The sequence below is a fragment of the Diabrotica undecimpunctata genome, unplaced genomic scaffold, assembly GCF_040954645.1.
Source record: "Diabrotica undecimpunctata isolate CICGRU unplaced genomic scaffold, icDiaUnde3 ctg00001779.1, whole genome shotgun sequence".
NCBI classification, from domain to species: domain Eukaryota; kingdom Metazoa; phylum Arthropoda; class Insecta; order Coleoptera; family Chrysomelidae; genus Diabrotica; species Diabrotica undecimpunctata.
In genome coordinates, this window is record NW_027312741.1 from 3,559 (window position 1) to 26,377 (window position 22,819).

Below are 22,819 nucleotides of genomic sequence, written 5' to 3' on the forward strand. Positions count from 1 at the left end.
TTTTTCGATTGTTATCTTTTAAGTTAGAAGTTGAGCTGGTTATAATCATTTTGATTTGGTTTTAATGAATCTCCATGGACTCTTGTTGTTCGCTATTATCCGCCTGTCACACACATATATATATATATATATATATATATATATATATATATATATATATATATATATATATATATATATATATACATATATATATATATATACATATATATATATATATATATATATATATATATATATATATATACAAACAACACAGTCTATTAGGGTTACAGTCAGAGAATTGGCCGGGATGTTAATGTTAATTAATCTTTTGTCCATTAGATTTAAAATCTCATCGTTCATCCACTGTTGCTTTTTTCGATTGTTATCTTTTTTTTAAGTTAGAAGTTGAGCTGGGTATAATCATTTTGATTTGGTTTTAATGAAACTCCATGGACTCTTGTTGTTCGCTATTATCCGCCTGTCACACATATATATATATATATATATATATATATATATATATATATATATATATATATATATATATATATATATATATATATATAAACAACACACTTTATTAGGGTTACAGTCAGAGAATTGGCCGGGATGTTAATGAAACACTCTTTTGACTTTTTGTCTAGCTTTCGGAATGGTTTTATTCCTTATTCAAGACACTGTAATAAGAGAAAAATGTAAATATTTATAAAATATCACAATTCTTCAGTGCAACTTACTAGTCGTTGAGATTATTTGTAAAAGCATAGACACTCAACATTAATAACACACATATAAAATATAAAATAATGGACAAAATACATTTTAAAATTCTTTAAAATTTAGGTACAGAAAGTAAAACTTAGTTTGTCATCTTTTACTGATGTGTTTTAACTCTGACACATAGAGAACAAAAAGAAAAAACCGTTAATGTTAATGTTAACAAAAATTTGGTATTACCTTCATCCGTGTAGGCGGCTGAATTCATTGATTATCTGAACAAAATGACCAAGGAAATTGAACTATAAGAAATAAACATTCAAAATATAAGCTCAAGGGAAAATAGAAACCAAATTTGAGTAGAGAGTGATATTGAAGCAGTGAAGACGCTCACATACCTAGAAGTTGAACTAATACAGCTAGGATTTTTGGATCGATCACAAGACAAGTCTTATTAAGTATGACCTTTTGTTTTTTTTTGTATCTAATTTTCTCTAAATCAGGCAATAGTCAAAAAAAATTAAGTTAAAACTTTATATTTTTCTTAATGCCACGTTGCCAATTACAAATACAGATACATTCACAAAATACTAAGATTTATGTTGAGACTATTGCGCTCTCCAATCCCGAGGTGTTAGGTTAGGTTCAATATGAGAGGGTGCTTTACTATCCTTCCACTCGACCTAAGTGGTCGATTGTGGCTTATCCTTATGCTAAGTTTGTCTCGGTAGCCCAGTCTTTTTAACAAAGTCTATTATGACCTTAGTGATTACTTCTACAAAGTCGTAGAGGTCGAGTTGATAATGTACAAGTGTATTGAGCCTTATCCTATCAACCCTGCTTAGTTGCACATAATGTGTTCCGCCGTCTCGTCATCAGTATGACAGAATCTGCAATTCGCACTTTCTGTCAGTCCGATTTTGTTCATGTGCCTCTTGAGGTAACAATATTGTGTTAGGAGACCTGCGACAACGCCTCCTCCTCCTCTATCCTTTATCCTTTGTAAGCATATGATGACGTTTGGTATTTTACGAATGGTTGCTATCCATTCTTCCCTCTCCTGGGCGCGGTGTGCTGCCTCAGACAGAGAGTAACTGGTAGAGCACTTTATTTGGTCTGATCATCGGAGTGGCGATCTTCCTCGGGTTCTTTTACCATCTACCTTGCCTTCAACCACAACCTCTCCATACCTTCCATTCGTCTGGTGATGTGTCCAAAGTACCTCAATATATTTTGGTTGGTACGACAACGCCAGATCACTCCTATTCACATCTAGTAGATCTTTGGGTCTCTTTTTCGAAGGTTCAGGTATAAAAGCCTTGGAGTATTTAAGACCCACTTGTTTGTACCAGTAGTTACGTTACATCCGTTCCACCCAGTTCAATATTGTTCTTTTGGCTGTACTTCTTGCTATGCCAACGATAGACTCTAACTTGTGAATGATTGATTTGCCCCTCCTCTGACAAATAGGTCCACTTTTTAGTTCCCTTCAATACCAGTATGTCCAGAGTAAAATTACTCACAGTAAACTTACTTTGTTGGGTTTTAGGACTCAGGTTTTGAAGACATTCCAAAATAATTTAAAGTCAATCCAATTTTATTCCAGCACCTTTAATCAGCTGAAATTCGTTTTATTCGACCCCCATTCTTCCCTTTCTGGAAAAAGGTAAACGGTAAACGAAATTATATTTAGGTTGCATTGCATCTGCTATCATCATTTCCAACTCTGGATAATTTTTAATTATTTCTTCAGATTTGATCTTAGTATCCCTTTGCCCTGCTTCCTGGCGTCTTTTCCGCCTTCCGTATTCTCCTACCGTCGTCTTCTTCTCCATCCATATATGTAATGGAGGGAGGTCAAGCATAGCATCCATGGAGCCTATTACGGTAGTCGATATCGCTCCTGTTATGATTAAGCATTCTTGTCGTTGAAGCTTATTCAGCTTCTCTTTTGTTGGCATTTAGACCACCATGATATTGCGCCATACGTAATCATACTGACTGCAGTATTATATAAAAAGTACAACTGTTTGAAGTTCTACTGTCTTACTAGCATTGACAGAGAGTTTTTCCCTATCGCATCATCTAGTAAGGATATTTAATGATCTTTGTAGTGTGCTGGATAGAAAATTACCATATTTCCTCTTACCATAATTACTAGATCATCCAAGGTTGCCTAAGAAATATCCCAGAAAGCTGGCGAACTGGGGGATATTATAGCTATCCACAGTATGGGTGTACTATCGGGCCTGATAGTATTTCGTCTCATTTCGTGAAATAAAATGTACACCTGGCAAAAAAACATTACCCAGAAAAAGATTTAAAGATTAGTGAGTTTTGTGAATCTATAAATAAAAAAATGAAGATTGGATTTCTATCCGAAATTGGTGTTAATTTGGATCGGTCTTAATTGGGATGCTACAAGCGAACCTTCAGCGCAGTATAGTAAGTTCTTCAGAATTTTCTATTGCTAAGACTGGATTCGATGTCGCCTTGATACAAGAATCTTGAATATACCAGTGCCAAATAAAAGGTTCATCTAGTGCCGGCGGTGATTTTGTTAGAGTCCCGAGTTAATGGAAGATGTGTAATAACACATTTTGATGAAGTAGGACCGATGAAAAACTGACGGCTTTCAAGAAAACACTATTATTTCTAGTAAAGAAGAGTAGTGCGCATCAATAAGATACTCACAGCTTTTCACTAGGTATAACGTCAATAAAAACTATTTCGTACTTCGAGTATACCGTATCTAACAAATAATATTTTTATTACCTCCAAAACCTTCAAAGTCCTCCCAGACATTATTGTCGATTTGCGAAATCATTTTATCATAGTTGTATGTTAAACACTTCCTACCAAAAATTATATTACGAATATTTCCTAAATGATTGATTTCAGGCCCACTAAATAGCAGCATTTTACACAACCAATCTAGTGTTTGACTTTTCGTTACTAAGTTGTACATATCCAACGAATTATGAACGTTCTCTGATTTATCCTCACACAAATTGAATAGTTTGTTAAAATGTTTTTGGCCAACTGCAGTCTGCAAAGGAACTTCAACTTGGTCAACACTTTGCTTTAATGTTGTAAAACATTTTTTGTTGTTGGCTCGTAAAGAATCTTCTACATCCTTTAAAAACTCTGAAATAAAGAAAATAAAATTATAAAATTATAAATAAAAATATAAATCTATCAATTAATTTACTTTTTGATAGTATAACTGTCCCGTGTGATTGCGTATTTAATAGAAATAAAACAGTTAAGAGCTGTAATAAAATAGGAGAGTCATATATTATCTTACAAACTTCATTCTGAGCTATCCGGAAGATATGACCTGATTATTATAGATGATCCTTTTGATGAAAGATTTTTTCAAATATTTACAAATGCAGAGGAAAATGTGTATAAAGATTATTTAGATGATGCCAGCAAATTACACCATGGCCTTACATTACAACCAAACAAGCAAAAATAACTGGCGTACGAGTTTGCCTAGGGAAATAATAAAAAATTCCTGCTTCGTGGAATAAACATAAGCAAGCCATTTACGACTGGTTATACGGATTTCTGAAGAGGATGAAAATCTTATCACCATGCTCTCCGGAAGCAACCAGTCTTTCTCGAGCAATTCGCTTCAACAGAAACAACGTATCAAATTTTTGCGGAAATTTAAAGACATTTCTTGAAAACAGTAGGATTGAACTAGAAACAAGCGTGACGAAACAGAACTTTCAACTGTCCATAAGTCAAAGATCACTGTATGCAAAGGTAAAAAACAAGTTGGTAAAATTATGTCAGGGGAAAGTGGAGCAACAGTAACTGTTTGTTGTGCTATCAACGCAATTGGAAGATCCAATAATATAATACACAACTAAAATTTCAAAAAATTACTTTACTATTGTTTAAAATACAACTGTATTATATACTGACTTATTTTAGATAAATATAATAAATAGTACACTTCAGGTATGCACTTCCTTTCAATATTATTTTGCCTCCTTTTTTTAGTGATTCCCACCTTCTTTTCATAAGCTGACTTTTAGTCTAGACCTTCATAGGCAGGTTTTCCTTCTTCTCTTGACTATGACTTCTTCATAGTCGTGCTTGCCAATTGGCCTTTTGTAGTACACAATCCTTGATAAACCTAATCATTTTTACCTAGGTCCTATTTTAACTAGGTCCTTCAGACCCATGAAATCTTTGTGTGAACCCATTAACAATAAACGATGGTGCTGTTTTTGACTGTTTTTATTAGTATGTAAGTAAGAAGAAGAACCGAGAGGTAATGATTACCATCAAATTTTGAAAGCTACAGTGGTTCGGATCCAGATGTACCCTCCTACAAGCCATCCTATGCGGAAATTATTTGAAAAGCGAGATCCAAGAAGGAGAAAAACATCCTGGTTAAGGAACCTCAGAATCATGTTCGAAACAACATTGGTGCAGATTTCCGCGCTGCTACTGTAGAAAATTATGTTGGTTGGTTTATCCTTTCTTTCATTCAGATCTTCAAGGTACTTAAAAATGTAAATTACTATTTCTTCAGTTTCTCTATTGGCTTTTACTTTGTTCCAAATATAGCATGATGGGATCATGTCAACTATAGTAAAGTTATAAACACTAACTATGTTAACGTAGTAAAATGCTGATCCAAGAGGACAAAGAAGTACGGCTTGAAGATTGTAAAAAAGAACCTCTTATCATTAGATTATTTGTCTATTTGTTTAACCGTCCGTGATAATTTTTTTTCAATTGTTGCATCAACTTTGAAAACTCCTTAACGTTTCTTTCTGACTACTGTAACATGTAACTGTACTTAACAGACTACTGTACTGTAAAACATGTAACTTAATCTTTTCTATTTATAACATATTTATTCACTTTCATTAAAATCCCAAAGTAAAGTTCGAACAATGTTTGGCCCACAAGACAAAGAAAACTGTCAAGCTTTCGAATTTATTTTAATTATTTTCCAAGACATCTGTTAAAAAATAAATATAAAAATTATATAGTTATAATTATTAATTGTCTTACTAATCGTGAGATTACAGAATATGTTGTACTTCACAAAATGCACCATTACACATATTATTAAAATGTTTTAAAAATTTTTCTTAAATTAACTATATTGTCATTATATATGTCATTGTAATGTTGGCTTGATTAATATACATATTATATGAATGAATATACAGTTATTTTATGTGGAAAGCAAAACCAGTAACAATAGTTTTTATTATTATTAATTTGATTGTCGATAAAAAATAAATTAAAAAAATAAATAAATAAATAAAAATTCATATATGCTTAAGCTAAACTGACTGGACTAATTAAAGTAAAGTAAAGTAACTAAAACTAAGTAAAGTAAGTTAAAGTATCGTAGAAAGTACTGCTACCATATGTAGCAATACTTTCTACGATACTTTTGTATATCCTAATTTTTATGATATGGTTATTCCAGAGTATACTATTCCGTTGACGTATTGCTGAATTACGCTGACCGATGCTAGTAGCTTTTGTACTCCAACCATCGTTTGTAATGCTTACACAGTATATTCGATTTGTTTGCTTCTTAGTTCTAAGTGTCTTCCTTTACCTTATACTACTATATGCTCTATTTTTGATGGATTAATCGATAATCCCCACTTAGTATATTTTTCATCTATTTTTCACAGCATGTAGGGGATATCATCTTGATCTTCTGCAAATATTACTTGGTCATCCGCAAAATGAAAGTGGTACATTTTATGATTTCCAATTTTAATACCCGTAGATTCACATTTTTTTTTCAAATATTTAAAACCCCCTTCAAATACATCTTAAAGAGCGTAGGTGCAATGCAGCAGCCTTGGCGAAGTCCTTTGGTCACGTCTATCTGTTTTGTCACTTTTGTCCAATCTTTATTGAACTCGTCATATCGTCGTAGAACTCACTCACAGCATTGATGTAAATCGGTGAAATTTTCTTATCTTCTAGCACCTGCCACGACTTGGCTAATGAGACACTATCATACGGCTTTTGAAGATCAATAAATACCATGTGTGTCTCCATATTGTGTTTAAAGCGCTTTTCTATTCTTTGTTTTAGACAGAATACATTGTCTATACAAGAAATACCAATACGAAAGCCACTTTTATCTTTAGCGTCTTCCCAATAATCTTCAGTTCGGCTTTTAATTATCTTCTTGTACATTCTACAAATTAAGTTGGTTACACTAACCCAACGGTAGTTCTTACAATCCTTTCTGTCGCCTTTATTTTTGTATAGATTGCTGATATATGTAGTTTTCCATTCTGGTGGTACCTCTACACCTGTGAAGAATAAAATAAAAGTAAAAGCCAAGAGCTGAAATAGTTTGTTAGAGCCATATTTAATTAGTTCTACGGGTAGGGTAGACTGGGGCTAGTTGTGCCACTTTGGACAAAATAATTTTTAACATTTTTTTCGTAATTTTTAGGGCTGTTAGATTACTTTAATGAGGTACTATTTTTAATTGGGAATCATTATTTGGGAACATCAGCAATTTTTAAGCAATACCTTACAGTATGTAAATAGTTTTACAAAATGCACATATTGTCACAATTTGCCCCAATATGGGGTAAGTTGTGACGAACTTGGGGCAGGTTGTGACAGTAAATATTTTTAAATATAATAAACTTTAGTTGGAGAATAATAACAAAGTTTCCATAATAAATTTATTTTATAGTTAAGTATAGATACATAAATGTTTGATAAATGTTTATGTAAGAAACAAATGTGTAGAAAAACATCTAGTGAATTTAAAGTAAAATAAAAAACTTAATCGCTATCGTCAATTTGTGCTGATTCTACTTGTAGTTCTGAAGAGTGGCAGTTTATACAAACATAATAAAGATCATCTTTTGTGCACTTTACATGAGCCCACCTCTTGCATTCCATACATTGCACCCAGTCTTCTCCTAACCTAGACTTTTTATATGGTCCCATACAAACTAAGCAAAAGTAATCTTCTTCCTCTTCTTCTGAGCTGTCTTCTCTTTTTCTTGTTGCGGTCTCTTTCTTTGGTGCTGCTTTTTTCTTAGGCAACAGTTGTTTTGAGTCAAATAATTTTTTCTTTATTTTATCTTCTTTGCACTTTATTGTTTCCTTCCTCTTTAACTCTTCACTGCGAATTGTCTCCTTGACAGGTGTGCTAGTCAAAATTGCAGATGTTAAGCTCTTGCGTTTTTTATTTTTTCGAGGACCAGCTTTTGGCAGAGGTCTTATATCCATAGGGCTGACAGGCAGAACTTCGGCATGGAATGATCCTGGTAGGTTGGCCTGCGATGATCCTTGTTGATATGGTCCTGGTTGATAGGTATGGGAGGGTCCTGGCTGGTTAGCATAATATGACGACGGTTCAGGTTCATCGAGATGCTGAAACTCTTTAAGCTGCCCAGCACTGGCTTCCTCATTACCATCTACGATGTCAATAGGCCTATTCAAAGGTCGGTCGGTCACCGAAGAACACAGAAAGTCTTCTTCATTAAAAATGTTTCTATTGAATTCCCATATTCCTGTAGAACGAAATCCTGCCTGAACATTTGTTGGTGTTACAGCTTTAGGTAATGCTGTTTTCACTATACTTGGGATGTCATAAATTGAGACTGTGTTTCCAGGATGAGATTTCATCCATCCACACATGGCGTCGTTTAAAAACTTCTTAAATGGACCAAAAACGTAAACATCCAGTGGTTGAAGTCTATTTGTTGTATGGGGAGGGAACGATAAGAGAGTAATACCGTGCTCTGTACAATAGTCAAGGACTTCGATATATAGGTGAGCACTGTGGTTGTCTAACAGAACTAAAACCGGTGATTTCTTTGAGCACCTTACTTTTTTTACAAAATGCTTCATAAAAAACAAAAAGTCCGGGCCTGTTATCCAGCCACTTGGGTTAGCAGTACCACAACAACCTACTGGCCCATCACGTACAAAATGCTCCTTGTAAAACTTACGTGGAAAAACGAACATAGGAGGAACTGAGTTACCCTCTGCGTTAATAGCAAGAACCATAGTAACATTGGTCCCCCTCTCAGCTGAAGTGACACCACCAACTCTTTTCTCGCCTTTCTTCGCTATGATTTTTACCGGTTTTTGGACAGTCCCAGTCCCTGTCTCGTCTATATTCCAAATATCATTAGCTGTAAAATGGTTTTGACTTAATACTAATTCGAGGTTATCAAAAAAGAGTCCGACATTGTGCTTGTTGAAACTTGTACTCCGACTTAAGCTGGTAGCCTCAGGAACACGAATAGACACATTATTGTTACGTTGCATGAACTTTGTAAACCAATCATTACTGGCGTGTTTTGTTGCTACCCAATTCTCAGGCACAAGAACTTTGTTCGCTATAGCAAATTCAAAAGCTAAACTTTTCATTTCTTTTGGACTAATACCATAAAATATTTTCGCTGCCTGAACAGCATATTCACAGAGCTCTTCTTCTTGTTGTTGTGAAAATATCATTCGAGGTCTTTTGTAACCCATTTCTACCACTCCATCTGGATTGGTTTGTTGTTTTTTTATATATATATAAGTAAGGACATCCGGTTAACGCCATATTTTTCAGCTGCTTGCCTTAAACTACACGATCCAGACTTAACATCTAACGAAGCCGACTCGTAACTGTTTATATTACTCCGACCACGTTCCGTTTTCCTTTTATAATTTCTCACCATTATCTGTAACAAACCCATAAACATGCATTAAAATTAGTAGGGGCATGTTGTGACACTGTCACAATCTGCCCCAAGCCTTTCGTCACAACTAGCCCCACCGTACGCCATTTTACATAAAGCCACTTGCACAGACCTTGACACGTCGTATAGAAACCAAACTGTGTCTTACTAGAGAGAAATAAACAAACTATCTACTACAACTAGAATAAGTTTCTTACCTTGTGGTTTGAAAGTGAAATAACAATTCAAAGACAACAGCAAAACTTTACTTCGTTACAACGAAATGACATATAATTTTATAAAGCGGCAGAAACGCATAGCATCACAACCAAACTATACAAACAGACTGAGGACATGCGGACGTGGAATTTTGGGTAACCGGGCGACGCTGCTACCTATGGTTAGTCTATAAAACTATTTGTCACAACATGCCCCTGTCACAACTAGCCCCGATCTACCCTACTCTTCCAGTTCTGGAGCTTTCCCATTTTCCATAACGAGTTCTTTGTTCGAGTCTTATCTTCGATATGGTCTTCCTTTTTGGGGTTCTAGTACAGCTGTCCAATCTGATGGTATTTTTAAATTCCAAAAAAGAGAAATATGGTATCTTTTTGGCCTAAGTAGAATAAGACATTGCAGAAGCTACTTAAAAAATGACTGGATTTTAACTCTTCCCTCTTTATATATTCTAGAAACTGTTTCCTTAATTCGTAACCACCTACATGTTTTTTAAAAGCAAGACCTTATCATGACTACTTCACCAGAAATTCAACCTTGGATGTGTATTTACCGATCCCGTCCACTGAGTTAGTAAAGAAATCTATATTATATTCGGCAAAAAAATTATACAACCATCTCTCTTTCCAACTTAAACCTGGAACTTCTTTTCTTAAGTTCCGTAAAATGACAAAAGCCTATCTATCTGAAAGACGATATTTCTTAGTGCAAGAGTTTCTTAACGAATAACTAAGAACTTACAGTACGTTTATGTATAAGTAACTAAAGTATTTGTATAGTGTATATTATGTTTATTTGGGTATCATATGCAGCCACTTAAACTGTGCAATTTGCAATTTATTTAAATTTTGCAATGGATTGTGTATTTTATTATCTTTTATTTTGTGATTTTGACGGTTTATAATTTCAGTAAACTTTTAATTGTTATTGTTATTTTTCTGACTTTTTGTAAGCTTTGTGCATAAAATTGTACAATTTTCAGTGACAATACTGCGTTCTTTTTTATCTGTTCTATATCTAATTGTTTTCTAGGCTTCTTTACTTCTTGTGGTACCCATACAATTTTCTACGTTATCGAGGCTTTATTCGATATCTCATTTTTGGCTTTATTTACCTGTTTTTTTACTTCTTTATTTACTGTTATACTGTTTCCGATCATAAAGGTCCTTTGTTGCTAACCATTTATTATACATATCCTTTTTCTTCCTCACAAGAGCTATTTCTTTATTTCACTATTCATTTCTAATCTTTGTACAAAACATTTTTACATAGTGTAAAAATTTAAATATTAATTAGTAAATAATAAAAAAACATTGCTTTTATAAAAAAACACAAGCACGTATATGAAATAGGTTTTTATAGTTACGTATTTCCTGTCAAACATAATCAATCCATAATTCAGCAAAGGGCTATAATCAGCCTTAATCCACTTTAGTTATCCCCAATCTGCTTTAGACCTGCCTAGTACAATTCAATCATCCATAATCAGCCTTAATCCACTTTAGTTATCCCCAATCTGCTTTAGACCTGCCTAGTACAATTCAATCATCCATAGGTCCTAATCAGTCGTCCGTAAGTCCTGCAGACCTCCAGAAGGAACATCAACTAGAAGTCACTGCTCATTTATATTTCACGAAAGACAAAAAAAATAAAATTGTAGGAACAATAATACTTGAAGACAAATAGAGCAGTCCAATATTTGAAAGAGAAGATCACTATTTTTCCTTCTGTAAACTGTAAAGTGAAAGAAAAAGTTGTTAATACCCCATTCACATTAAAACTAAAACCAATACAACAAAGCTTATAGAAAAATTATAACGACTCACTTGACGGGCATCTTCGGAAAAAATAACACATGTGATTCGTTCTGTGGTCAGAAACAGAATGAGACGCAGTTTTGTTGCAAAAATCAAAATCACGCCAAAGTCTTAATCGTATAGTCAAATCCGACCAATAGAAAAAAAATTCCAGAACAAGTTTGCGTTTGCATACTTTAAGGATATTTTGAATAAAATAGTTTTAATGTTTACATTATTTGAAACGAAAATACGTTGTACACGAAACACATAAAAATTATGGCATTCTTATAACGACTCACCTGATGGACATCTTCGGGAACAACACATTCATGTGATTCGTTCTGTGGTCCGAAACGGAATGAGATGCATTTTTGTTAAAAACTTCGCATCTCCCCGTCGAAATCACGCCAAGATCTTAATCGTATGACCAAATTCAACCAATATAAAAAAAAAGTTACGCGCTATCTCAGAGTATACTCACAAAGCGAAACTTCTGTTAATAAAAATGATGGCTATAAAAGATGTAAAATACGTTGTACAGAGAGCGTACAAAAATTATAAAAATAATTGCTTCCTGAATTAAATAGAATTTACCTGGAAAATCCAATTTTGCGAGAAGTGGTGCACTTGCAGACATGGCCCCATGTACCAAATGGGGGTACTTCATGCGTACCCAGGCGGCCAAGTTTCCAGCATAAGAACCTCCGAAAACAATCCATTTTACATCACGAGTTAGATTGTGTTTTTGGTTCATAGATTCAATGAAGAACGCTAAGTCGGCCAAAGCTTGCTGGCTTGTTAGATATATAAGATTCTCGGTACTTAAATCTCTAAAATACAAAAATTACTTAAAGATTTATTTTTAATTAGATGAAATTTTTAAATGATGATGCTTACTATCCTATATCCTATTCTAACTTCATTTTAACAATTATAAAATCCAAAACAAATATTGTAGCTCAAATAGAAATTTGTTGTCTATTTCCACTATTTAACCGACTTTTAAAAATTATTACAACTTTTCTCCTATTACAATAATCTTCAAATTAATCGAATTAATATTTTCTAATATGGCTTTTGATCTCTTTTCATCTAACCCATCCTTTTTTCTTGTCTATTTTGTATAAAGTTCGTATTTCTTTACTCAGTTCGCTAAGATTTTAGTTATGATCGAGCTCAGTTAAGCTGTTCCAAGCTATAAGCTTCCTAGCTTATAGTAATAGATTGTAGGTTAAACAGCTTGTAGGAACCAGCACTGCACTATCTTATAAATAGCACGGAATTCATTTGAGAAACTAATCGGTGGTGCTGGCATTTCTATGTATATAGTAGGTATTCAACAATACCTTATACGGACAAAGGCAATTAACCTACAGATGGATAGATTTTGAGAAGCCGTATATATATGCAACGTTACTGAGGGATACAGTGTTAGCAAAGGTAGCCAGAGGCTGTCCGTAGGTAGAATCTTATCTTCTATCTTGTGAAATCTGGTCATAGATGTACTCAGAAGCTAGACGCAATAACGGCAACCATCATGTCTTGGGCAATATGGATGACCTGTGCTTTTAGCTTAGCTATCTCATGGTAAATTTAGTGGCACAGTGAGATACATAATATAACAGCCTCTGACTGTGTTTAGAAAATGAACTTAACATAAACCGCCAAAGGTTTAAAATTATACATTTACCAGAAGGAACTTAGAGGGATAAGGTCTTCTGAGACTAAGTGGTACAAACCTAAACTAGTGAGTAAAATATCTTATAAGAATCACGGTTTACTTGCATAATGATAAAAAACACCGTCTACAACCTGCAGTCTTGGATAAAGCAAAGTATATATTGCAGGTGTGATGAGCTAATAGTGCTGAAGTGCTGATCAAAACAAGCATGAATTAGAGTTTTATTAGGCTTTGTTACCACGTATACGCCAGTCAAGAGATATCTGCAAACAAAGAGGCTGTGTTATGGAGACTTAAGTTGCGAACTCTGTAGTAGAGAACCTGAAACAGTCAACCATATCTTTCATGACTGTGGGGAATTAGATCTCAGATAGTAAACACTTGTTAGAGACTACCAAGTGACTTCAAAAATGTATGGTACCGATATTTTAGATCCATAAAAGCTGGTACAAGGATTCAAAATTCTGGAATTAATATCATGAATTAATGATATACAATAATGATATACAATAATTAGATATACAATAAGCTAACTGACTGCAGTATGACTGGTTTATAACAGACGGCTTCTAAAATAAACAAGGGTTTAGTAGGCGGTACTGTCGACTAGCGCGAACCTTTATATTGATCAAAAAAATTGCTGTTTTTTACTATTCTCTTTACAATTTCATAATATTTTTAATCAAATTACTATTCAACAGCAGTTTTTGTTGGTATATCTTTTTTAAGATTTTTACATGCTTCATCGTATTCGTTAGTAAGATCTTTTTTACGTTCTCTGAACAAAAAATTATGAAACATTTGTATAAATGCTGTAAACCTGTCCAAATTCAGACCAAGTATTAATAATAATATATATATATATATATATATATATATATATATATATATATATATATATATATATATATATATCATTTGATAGTAAATTTTATTATTATATAAACTAAATAAATGGAAGCGGAAGACAAGATGGAAGCTATTTCTAGAACATTAGAAAGATAAATATATTTAAAAATAATAAGTGTGTTTATTTATAATAATTGAAATTATTTTAAAACGAAAATTAATATAAAAATGGCGATTTAATGTTGTTAATAATCGGATGATATTTATGACTTTTATTAAATTTTGGCAATCGTTACGAATCGAATCTTTTAGTGACAGATATTCTTTTAATTTTTCACTTCTCATTTAATGTCTATATTTTGTTAATTATCTTTCACACAGTTTTTAATTTAAACCTTCTTAGAATAAATATATGAAGACTAGAAACGAATTGATCGAGATTGAAACGACTGTCGAGAGTAGTGAATCGATGTCAAGAACAGCTATTCTATAACGATACCCATGACGACGAAAATACGCCATCTTGTGGCGCTAGTTTCGTGAAAAATAATTTACTTAAACCTTGTAAAAAAAGCTACATAAAAAACCTGCTCACTCAGTTGGATGGCTTTTACCGTAGTATCTGTGCTCAAGTTCGAACAAAATGGGTTTATATTTGCGAGCATATGTGATCCATGATCCGGTGCTCATCCAAACACTATTTGCAGTTGCCTCCCCTTCGATTTGAAGAAAGGCAAGATTGCCTTTACCGCTAGCAAATTCATCATTCACGAAATATCTCTGAAAAACAAATTATGAGTGTTATACATTTTACCTCATTATACCTTTAACAAATCAAATAAAAAACAAATAGAAATAATTTTAATAGATTTATTATTAAGCAGTCATATACAAGATATTCAAAGATCATCAACAATAGATTAACAAATGCATTAAATGCTGCACAGCCAAAAAAGCAAGCTGGCTTCAGAAGGGGATTCAGTACCATGGATTATATCCATGCGCTTCTAGAACTAATGAGTAGAGCTAAAGAATATGAAATACCGTTAGTATTAACCTTCTTAGATTTCGAGAAAGCTTTTGATTCTATATATCACAAGGCAGTAATACAAGCTTTGAAGCTACATCTAATTATTCAGGGAAAGATCCAAGGTAAACGTAGTCTTGGTAGAAGAAGAACTTCATGCCTGAAAAACCTAAGACAATGGTACGGAAAATTGAATACATCATTATTATGAACTGCTGTCAGTAAAGTCACGATAGCGAATATGATAACCAACATGATATCCAACAATCGATAACGATCAAGGAACTAGAAGAAGAAGAAGAAGATTCCTTTAGGCATTTCTATTAATATATTTTTGAAGGATTCTGATGGAACAACCGAATTTGTACGAAAAATCAACTACTCTAGTCGTCAGAGACGAAAATGCCACTGAACTCCTAAAAATCATACGAACAAGCTGAATTTTGCGAAGAATATTAATTTTTGCACCTGAAAAAGATGCAAAAAAATTTCGATGCCCGAAAAGATTTTCGGGCTTCCCCCTAAAGCCCACCTCGTAGGGGCTAAAAACGCAAAAAAAATCGATTTATCAATAATCTGTACGAGGTAGAAAAAATGGTTTAAAAAAAATGTAGCATTTAAACAAAAATATTTATTATCACTTTTTGTGTAGAATAAACAGCACTCTCACAAACAACGCTTGAAGCGACCGTCGATTTTAAACGTCAGTTATGCGCGCGAAATTAATGTTCAATAAAATTTGTATCAGCTTGACCGTAAAAATTCGATATCGTTTGATCCAAGTGCCCTATCGACAAAAATCAAGATGCTTTTTAAAGGTGAAGAGTTTAACTTTGGCAAAATATATGAAAGTGTTAAATTTGAGATCAATACAATATTACTACATTTCGATTACTAGAGCCTAACCTTTAAAACTTATAGCATGAAATTTTAGTTTTGAGTTTTGGCAACAAATGTGAGACATTTAAAATATGCTTTAAAACCCTGGATTTAATCTTTCACATAACAAACGATCTAGAGCGTTTAAACCTTTTTTTTTTAATTACACTAGTACGTTTTTCAAAAAAACAAACTTCTGCTACAAACTACATCTAATACCGTTTTCTTAGAGGCATTCCCCGTGACGTGCAATCATTTGTAATGTAAAACATTAAATTCTGCGTTAGTTATTCACAAGTCATTTCAAATGACTCCTATTTGTTGCCACAACTTAAAATTTAAATTTTATGTCATAGGTTTTAAAGATTAATCTCTAAAAATGGAAATTTTACTACAAATGGTCAATGAAAATGATCAATTTTATTGATCTCACGAGAATCGTAAAAATGACAAGAGTCGCGCCACGTTTATTTATTTAACACTTTTACAAAAACTGAGTTTATTCTTGGCAAAATATGGAAACTGCATACGGAAGCTGCAGTCTTTATCTTTAAAATGCATCTTGATTTTTGTCGATAGGACACTTGGATCAAAAGATATCGAATTTTTGCCGTCGAGCTGATACAATTTTATTGAACATTGATTTCACGCGCGTTACTGACATTTAAAATCCACGGTCACTTCCAGCGTTGTTTCTAAGAGAGCGGTTCATTCTACACAAAAAATGCTTATAAATATTTTTGTTTAAAATTATCTCAGCTACATTTTTTATTTGAAACATTTTTTTCTGCGACGTACAGATTCTTGGTAAATCGATTTTTTTGCGTTTTTACCCTCAGTCGAGGTGGGTTTTAGGGGGAAGCTAGGGGTGAAAAGTGGTATTTTTTGCATCTTTTTTGGAGTTCCAAAATTAATATTCTCGGCAAAATTCAGCTTGTTCGTATGATTTATAGTGGTTAACTCTCTGACGACTATCCACTAAACAGTAACAGTAAAAAATTGTTTAAAGCACTGAATATATATTCATTTGGAATAATTAATGGGAGTAAGAAGCATGGGAAAATGTTCTTTTAAGGTAAGAACACTCCTTACCAATTCATAAAAACATAATCCTCGACGTGCGATAGAACTAAGAAGACCTAGAGCAAGACCTAACCTAAATTGACAAAAAGAGAAATGTGCACATACCATGTAGCCAACGTAGAAAAAGCGCGCAACTGGATGGGAAAACCTCTGCATGTACTGTGCTCAAATCGTTAGTCACTCAAACTTAAATTTACAATACAACGTCGAACTATTGTGTGATATCAGGAAATATGTTTTCGGAAACATAGGGTATACTGTTCCCTATTAAGTTATCTGTTACCTGTTACGTAAAATATATTACCAAAGATCCCCTGTCTAAAATGAACTAAAGATACGCCATCAAGAGATAGAAACTGGAACTTCTCCAAGTCAACCATTAAATCAACGCTATTTTGTTATATAGCATTTCAGAAGAACCTTATATCTTCTTATCCGACTTGTCCATGACTAAAAAACCTAAAGAATGTGAAATGAATGTCATTGTAAAAAGCCTTAACAAAACTTGTTTAGTGTGGGTAGAAAGAGCAAAGTTTTATGGTGCTTCGAAAACAAAAAGTGAAAGTGTACAAGATTGGAGTGTACGTTTAAAAAAACTAGCCGGTACTTGTGAATTTGGAAATAAATTGGAAACGAAATTAACAGATATGTTTATTTCAAAATATAATAAGGGAAACGTAATTTAATAAAGCTATGGAGACAGCACAAATTGAAGAAGCAGCAATAACTGACATTAACGAAGTAGATAGTAGAAGTGTGGTGAAAATGGAACCAGTAGAAGAGAGGTGTGTCAAATAACGAGTGGAAGTTGCAGTAAGAAAATATTGCAAGTATCACAGCGTGGAGATGCTAGAACACATCAACAAGAACGGCGATTTAAGGAGATTAGACCTTCAACTTCAGGGATGCAGAGACATAGTTCGGATTTTAATCGTGAGTTCAGTGGTAGTGCTCAAAAGTGTTTCCAGTGTGCTAAAAGACATCCGCCTTCAGTATATCCCTATAAGGATTATATCTTACTTTAATTTATTTAATGTTCGAGGACACTTAAAACTGGTATTTAGAAAAATATTTTTAAATTTATTGGAAGAGGGAACTGAATCATATGTATTGTGTATATCATCAAATAATGATCCGCCAATTTATATTGATATTAATATTAAAGGTAAAATGTTTAAATTTGAATTAGATTCGGGTGCCGCGGTCTCTGTCCTATCTTTTAGTATATAACAAATATTTTAATACACAACCATTATATCAAGTTAATGTATCGTTAGTTAATTTTTCGCGAGGCAAGGTTCATCCTAAGGGCAAAATTAACTTACCAGCAACTTTTTCAAAACAAACAAATAATTTGGATTTTTATGTTATGCATTGAAAAACTCCAGCTTTGCTAGGTAGAAATTTTATTAGGTGTTATAATATGGGTTTCAGGGAATTAAATTTTATTGAAGCAGATAAAAATCATGAAATAATGGGGTGGTTAATGAAAGATTGTCCCTCTGTAGTTTCTGACAAATTGCACACATTCAATAAATTTCAGTTAAAAATTTTTATATTAAACCAAATGCCAGGCCTAAATTTTTTAAACCCAGAGTGGTTCCGTTTTCTTTAAGAAACAAAGTAGAGATGGAATTAGATAAAATGGTCCAGGAGGGCATTATATCTACTGTTGAATTTTCGTAATGGGGAACACCCATAAAATCGATTTTAAAAAATGATGAAGGTGTTAGGATTTGTGGCGATTTCAAAATAACCATCAATCGAAGCGGATAAATATCCGTTACCGCGGATCTATGATTTATTTGCTAAGTTACAGGGTGGTCAAGAGTTTTCTAAAATTGACCTGAGTCAAGCTTATCAGTAAGTTGTGATTAATCCAGATTTTCGGAAATATACCGTTATTAGTACTCATAAGGGATTATTTGCATTTAATCGGCTGCCGTATGGAGTTCTATCAGGTCCATCCCAGTTCCAACATATTATGGAACAAATATTTCTCAAAATGCCAGGTATATCTATATTTTTAGACGATATTCTAATTACGGGAAAGAATAGGGAAGAACACACTAAGAATGTGTGTAAAGTTTTAGCGATTTTACAAGAATGTGGTCTTACAGTAAAAAAAGAAAAATGTACGTTTTTCGCGGAATCAGTATCTTATCTCGGATTTATAATTGGTAAAAGGGGCATGCATAAAAGTCAAGATATTCGGGCTATTGAGGAAATCCTAGAACCTACGAATGTGACACAACTAAAATCGTTTTGCGGAAGTATAAATTACTATAATCGATTCATTCCAAATCTCCCAAACATTGTTCATTGTTTATATAAGCTTTTAAAACAAAATGTAGTTTGGCACTGGGATGAAGAATGTCAATTAGCTTTTGACACTATTAAACAAATGTTAGCTTCAGATCTAGTATTAGTTTATTACGATCCAGCCTTATAATAAAATTTGACGGTTGATAGTTCAGGTTATGGGATCGGAGCTGTTCTCTCGCATGGTTTTAAAGATGGTAGCGAGAAACCAATCTATTTTGCTAGTAGAACGCTCGGCGATACCGAAAAGGCTTATTTGACTCTAGATAAAGAAGCAACGGCTAGAGTGTGGGGAATGAAACGTTTCTACCAATTTTTATATGGGAAGAAGTTCAATTTAATCACAATTAACAAGGCATTAGTATCCATTTTTGGCCCTAAAAATGGGATACCGGTTACGGCGGATAATAGATTGCAGCGATATGCAGTATTTTTAAGTGGTTTCAATTTTATTATAAAGCATGTATCGACACAAAAAAATGTAGCAGACTTTTTAAGTAGATTGCCTTCAAATAAGTCGATAAGGCTAGATTCTTCTAAGTTTAATATAGAAGAAACTGTTAATTTAAATTATTTAGTAGAAATCGAAAAAATTCCTATTAATGTGAATGATATAAGGAAAGTAACATAATTAGATACGATTTTGTCTCGTGTAACTAAATATATTATGGCCAAATGGACAACAAATGTTGAATTAGAAATTAAACCCTACTTCCTTAAACGAAATGAAATATCTATTGAAGATGGCGTCTTATTGTGGGGACAAAGAGTAATTGTTCCTAGTAAACTACGAAATAAATTACTGAATGAATTGCTTACAGCTCACTTGGGTATAGTTAAGATGAAATTATTAGCTAGGTCTTCTCTAAAACACGAAAAACTAATTTTCTTATAATTTTGGATGGTTTTTCTAAATGGGTGGAAGTTTGTCCATTGCCTTCAATCACCTCAATGGCTACGATTGCTAAACTTAGGGAGTGTTTTGCTCGTTATGGTTTACCGGAAGTACTTGTCAGCAATAACGGCTCGCAGCTAACATCGCAAGAATTTAAAAATTTTACTTTAATTAATGGTATTAAACATATAACAATACATACAGAAGTTAAAACACTTCACCATTGTATTTAGGTACTTAAATACCATGGTGAAGCGTTTTAACTTCTGTATGTTTTTTTAAACGATGGTATACAGCCAACTACTGGAATTTTCCCATTAATGTTTATATAACAATACCTCCTTTTTCAGCACATTGCAACGGTGCTGCTGAAAATAGCGTTAAAACAGTCAAGCATTTTTTATTAAAAGATATTGATCAAAGAAATATTAATGTATCATTGTCTAAATTTTTATTAACATATAGTTAATTTAACACAAATTAGACGTAACTTGATGCAAGCGCAAGAAAATAATAAGAAATATTATAGAGGGAGGAGACATGTAGAGTTTGTAGTGGGGGATATCGTTTTAGTTAAACATTATAGAAACACCAAGGTGTCGTGGAGCAAAGCAAAGATTTTACGAATTTTAGGTAGAACAGCATATTTGGTAAATCTGTAAGGTAGTAAAATTACGTGGAAAAGACATTGTAATCAAATTAAAAATTAAAATAGTTTTTAATAGTAATTTAGAAGGTATTACATTTGCATAGACGATGCACGATAGTTCAGAGGAAAATAATATTCAAAATAACGAGGAAAATGTTATCCAAGCCGCTACAAACTCAACAGGAAATCTAAGGGAAAGCCTCAGCTAGTCTTCTCAAAATGATAGTAATGTTATTCAAGAGTCAGGCATCCCACATAGACGTCCAATAAGATCAAGAAAAGAACCAAAATATTTTGGATTCGAAATATAGTATTTATAAGTTTAGTTTTGTTGTGTTCCTAAATTTAGTTATAAGTAGAATTTTAGGGTGAGGTGATGTAATGTATTGGCCATGTAATTATAAACCCCACTCGCGACGCTCATGTATTGCTAATTATCGCATTATATTTCAGTTAGGTTACAGGTAAAAGAATAAACAGTTGTGTTTGACATGTAGTCAAATAAAGGTTTGTTTTGGGTTCATCCAAGTGTTTTTTATCAAACATAAAAACAAACTTCTAGAAAACATCAAACAGCTGGATTTTAATGAACATAATGTGTATAATATCATGCAAAATAATATAATATAATAAATAATTTTTGGGAGATATTTCGCCATACTTGGTCACCTAAGTCTCAATAACACGGAAGGTGTCATACCAGATCTCAATACTTTTGATATCTGGGGTGAATAAATTTGTTTTTAGATGAAGTGAAACCGTATGACTTAAATTATATTGGAGTTTAATTTGGGTTAGATTTAAACCACTTTGTGGTTTATATCTAATATAAATGTATTAAAAAATATTCTTTAGTTAAATCCGTAAAATACTTTCGAAACACAATTCAGATAACTGCCTTAATCTGAGCCTTCTATAAATTACAAGGCATAGCCAGACGTTGATAAAGATATTAATAGAGACATGGGGAATCTAAAATTTGCATTCCACGACATGTCTCCTCAACTAAGCAGAAATCGTTAGCGAATTGGTTTCTTGTACTCATACAGAGTAGATCCGAATAAAATGAAAAAGACAGTAAAGATTCCATTTCACGTACAAATCGTCTATGTATCTGTTTATACGTATTTCGCTTTAATAAAGCTCATCAGAACAGTTATTCATAGGCGTTCTCAACGTGAAAAATAGATCTTTCCTGTCTTAAAAAGCAACAATAAAATGGCTTCGAAACGGACGCAATAGCGGCATCTGATATTAAATCCGTAAAATAGTTTCGAAACACAATTCAGATAACTGCCTTAATCTGAGCCTTCTATAAATTGCAAGGCATAGCCAGACGTTGATAAAGATGTTAATAGAGACATGGGGAATCTAAAATTTGCATTCCACGACATGTCTCCTCCTTCATTTTATTCTTTAGTTATTATTTAAATATTTTAAATATTATAATCATTTTAGTCATAAAGCCAAGAGTCTGTAAAATATTCAGTATAACAAAGTAATCAGAAAATTGTATATACTATTACCTGTTGCCAAGTTCGTTCATCGTTCGGGTTAAAATGGTCTAAATTTTGCGTAAACCATCTTTCATAGTTGCTAGGTTCTAGATCATCATTTTCTGGTTGAAGCATTCTTCCAGTTCGAAAGAAAAAAGCATCTGTTCCAGAAGATCCGAAAGTATGTATTAAAAGCACTACTGTTGTAAATAAAAGTAATCTAACCATTGCTTCAACTTTTCTAATAACACTTTATAGAAAATAGGGCCTTATGTAATATTGCCTTATACCTAAAGATAAGAAATATTAAAAAAAATAATATAAGTAATAACAAATACTTTCGAAAAATAAATTGTAATAATAATGCAAGTAGGAAGTCGGAAGGACTGAAAACAGAATTGCACTTTGGGAAAAGCGACTGCTGAGGAAAATTAAATTATTGCGTAGGGATATTGGACAAATTACGGAATACATTCGAACTCTGAGATAGCGCGT

The 22,819-nt window shown here is 33.1% G+C and overlaps 1 protein-coding gene across 1 annotated transcript; it reads right to left on the reverse strand.

Annotated features, from left to right (window-relative positions):
* Positions 1-3,454: 3,454 nt before the first annotated feature.
* On the reverse strand, positions 3,455-22,459 carry LOC140431717 (putative serine protease F56F10.1). The gene is made up of 4 exons (XM_072519601.1): positions 22,355-22,459; positions 14,569-14,753; positions 12,038-12,273; positions 3,455-3,849 (listed from the first exon to the last, which is right to left on the reverse strand). The coding sequence occupies exons 1-4, from the start codon at positions 22,457-22,459 to the stop codon at positions 3,455-3,457; spliced, it is 921 nt and encodes a 306-aa protein (XP_072375702.1).
* Positions 22,460-22,819: the final 360 nt, after the last annotated feature.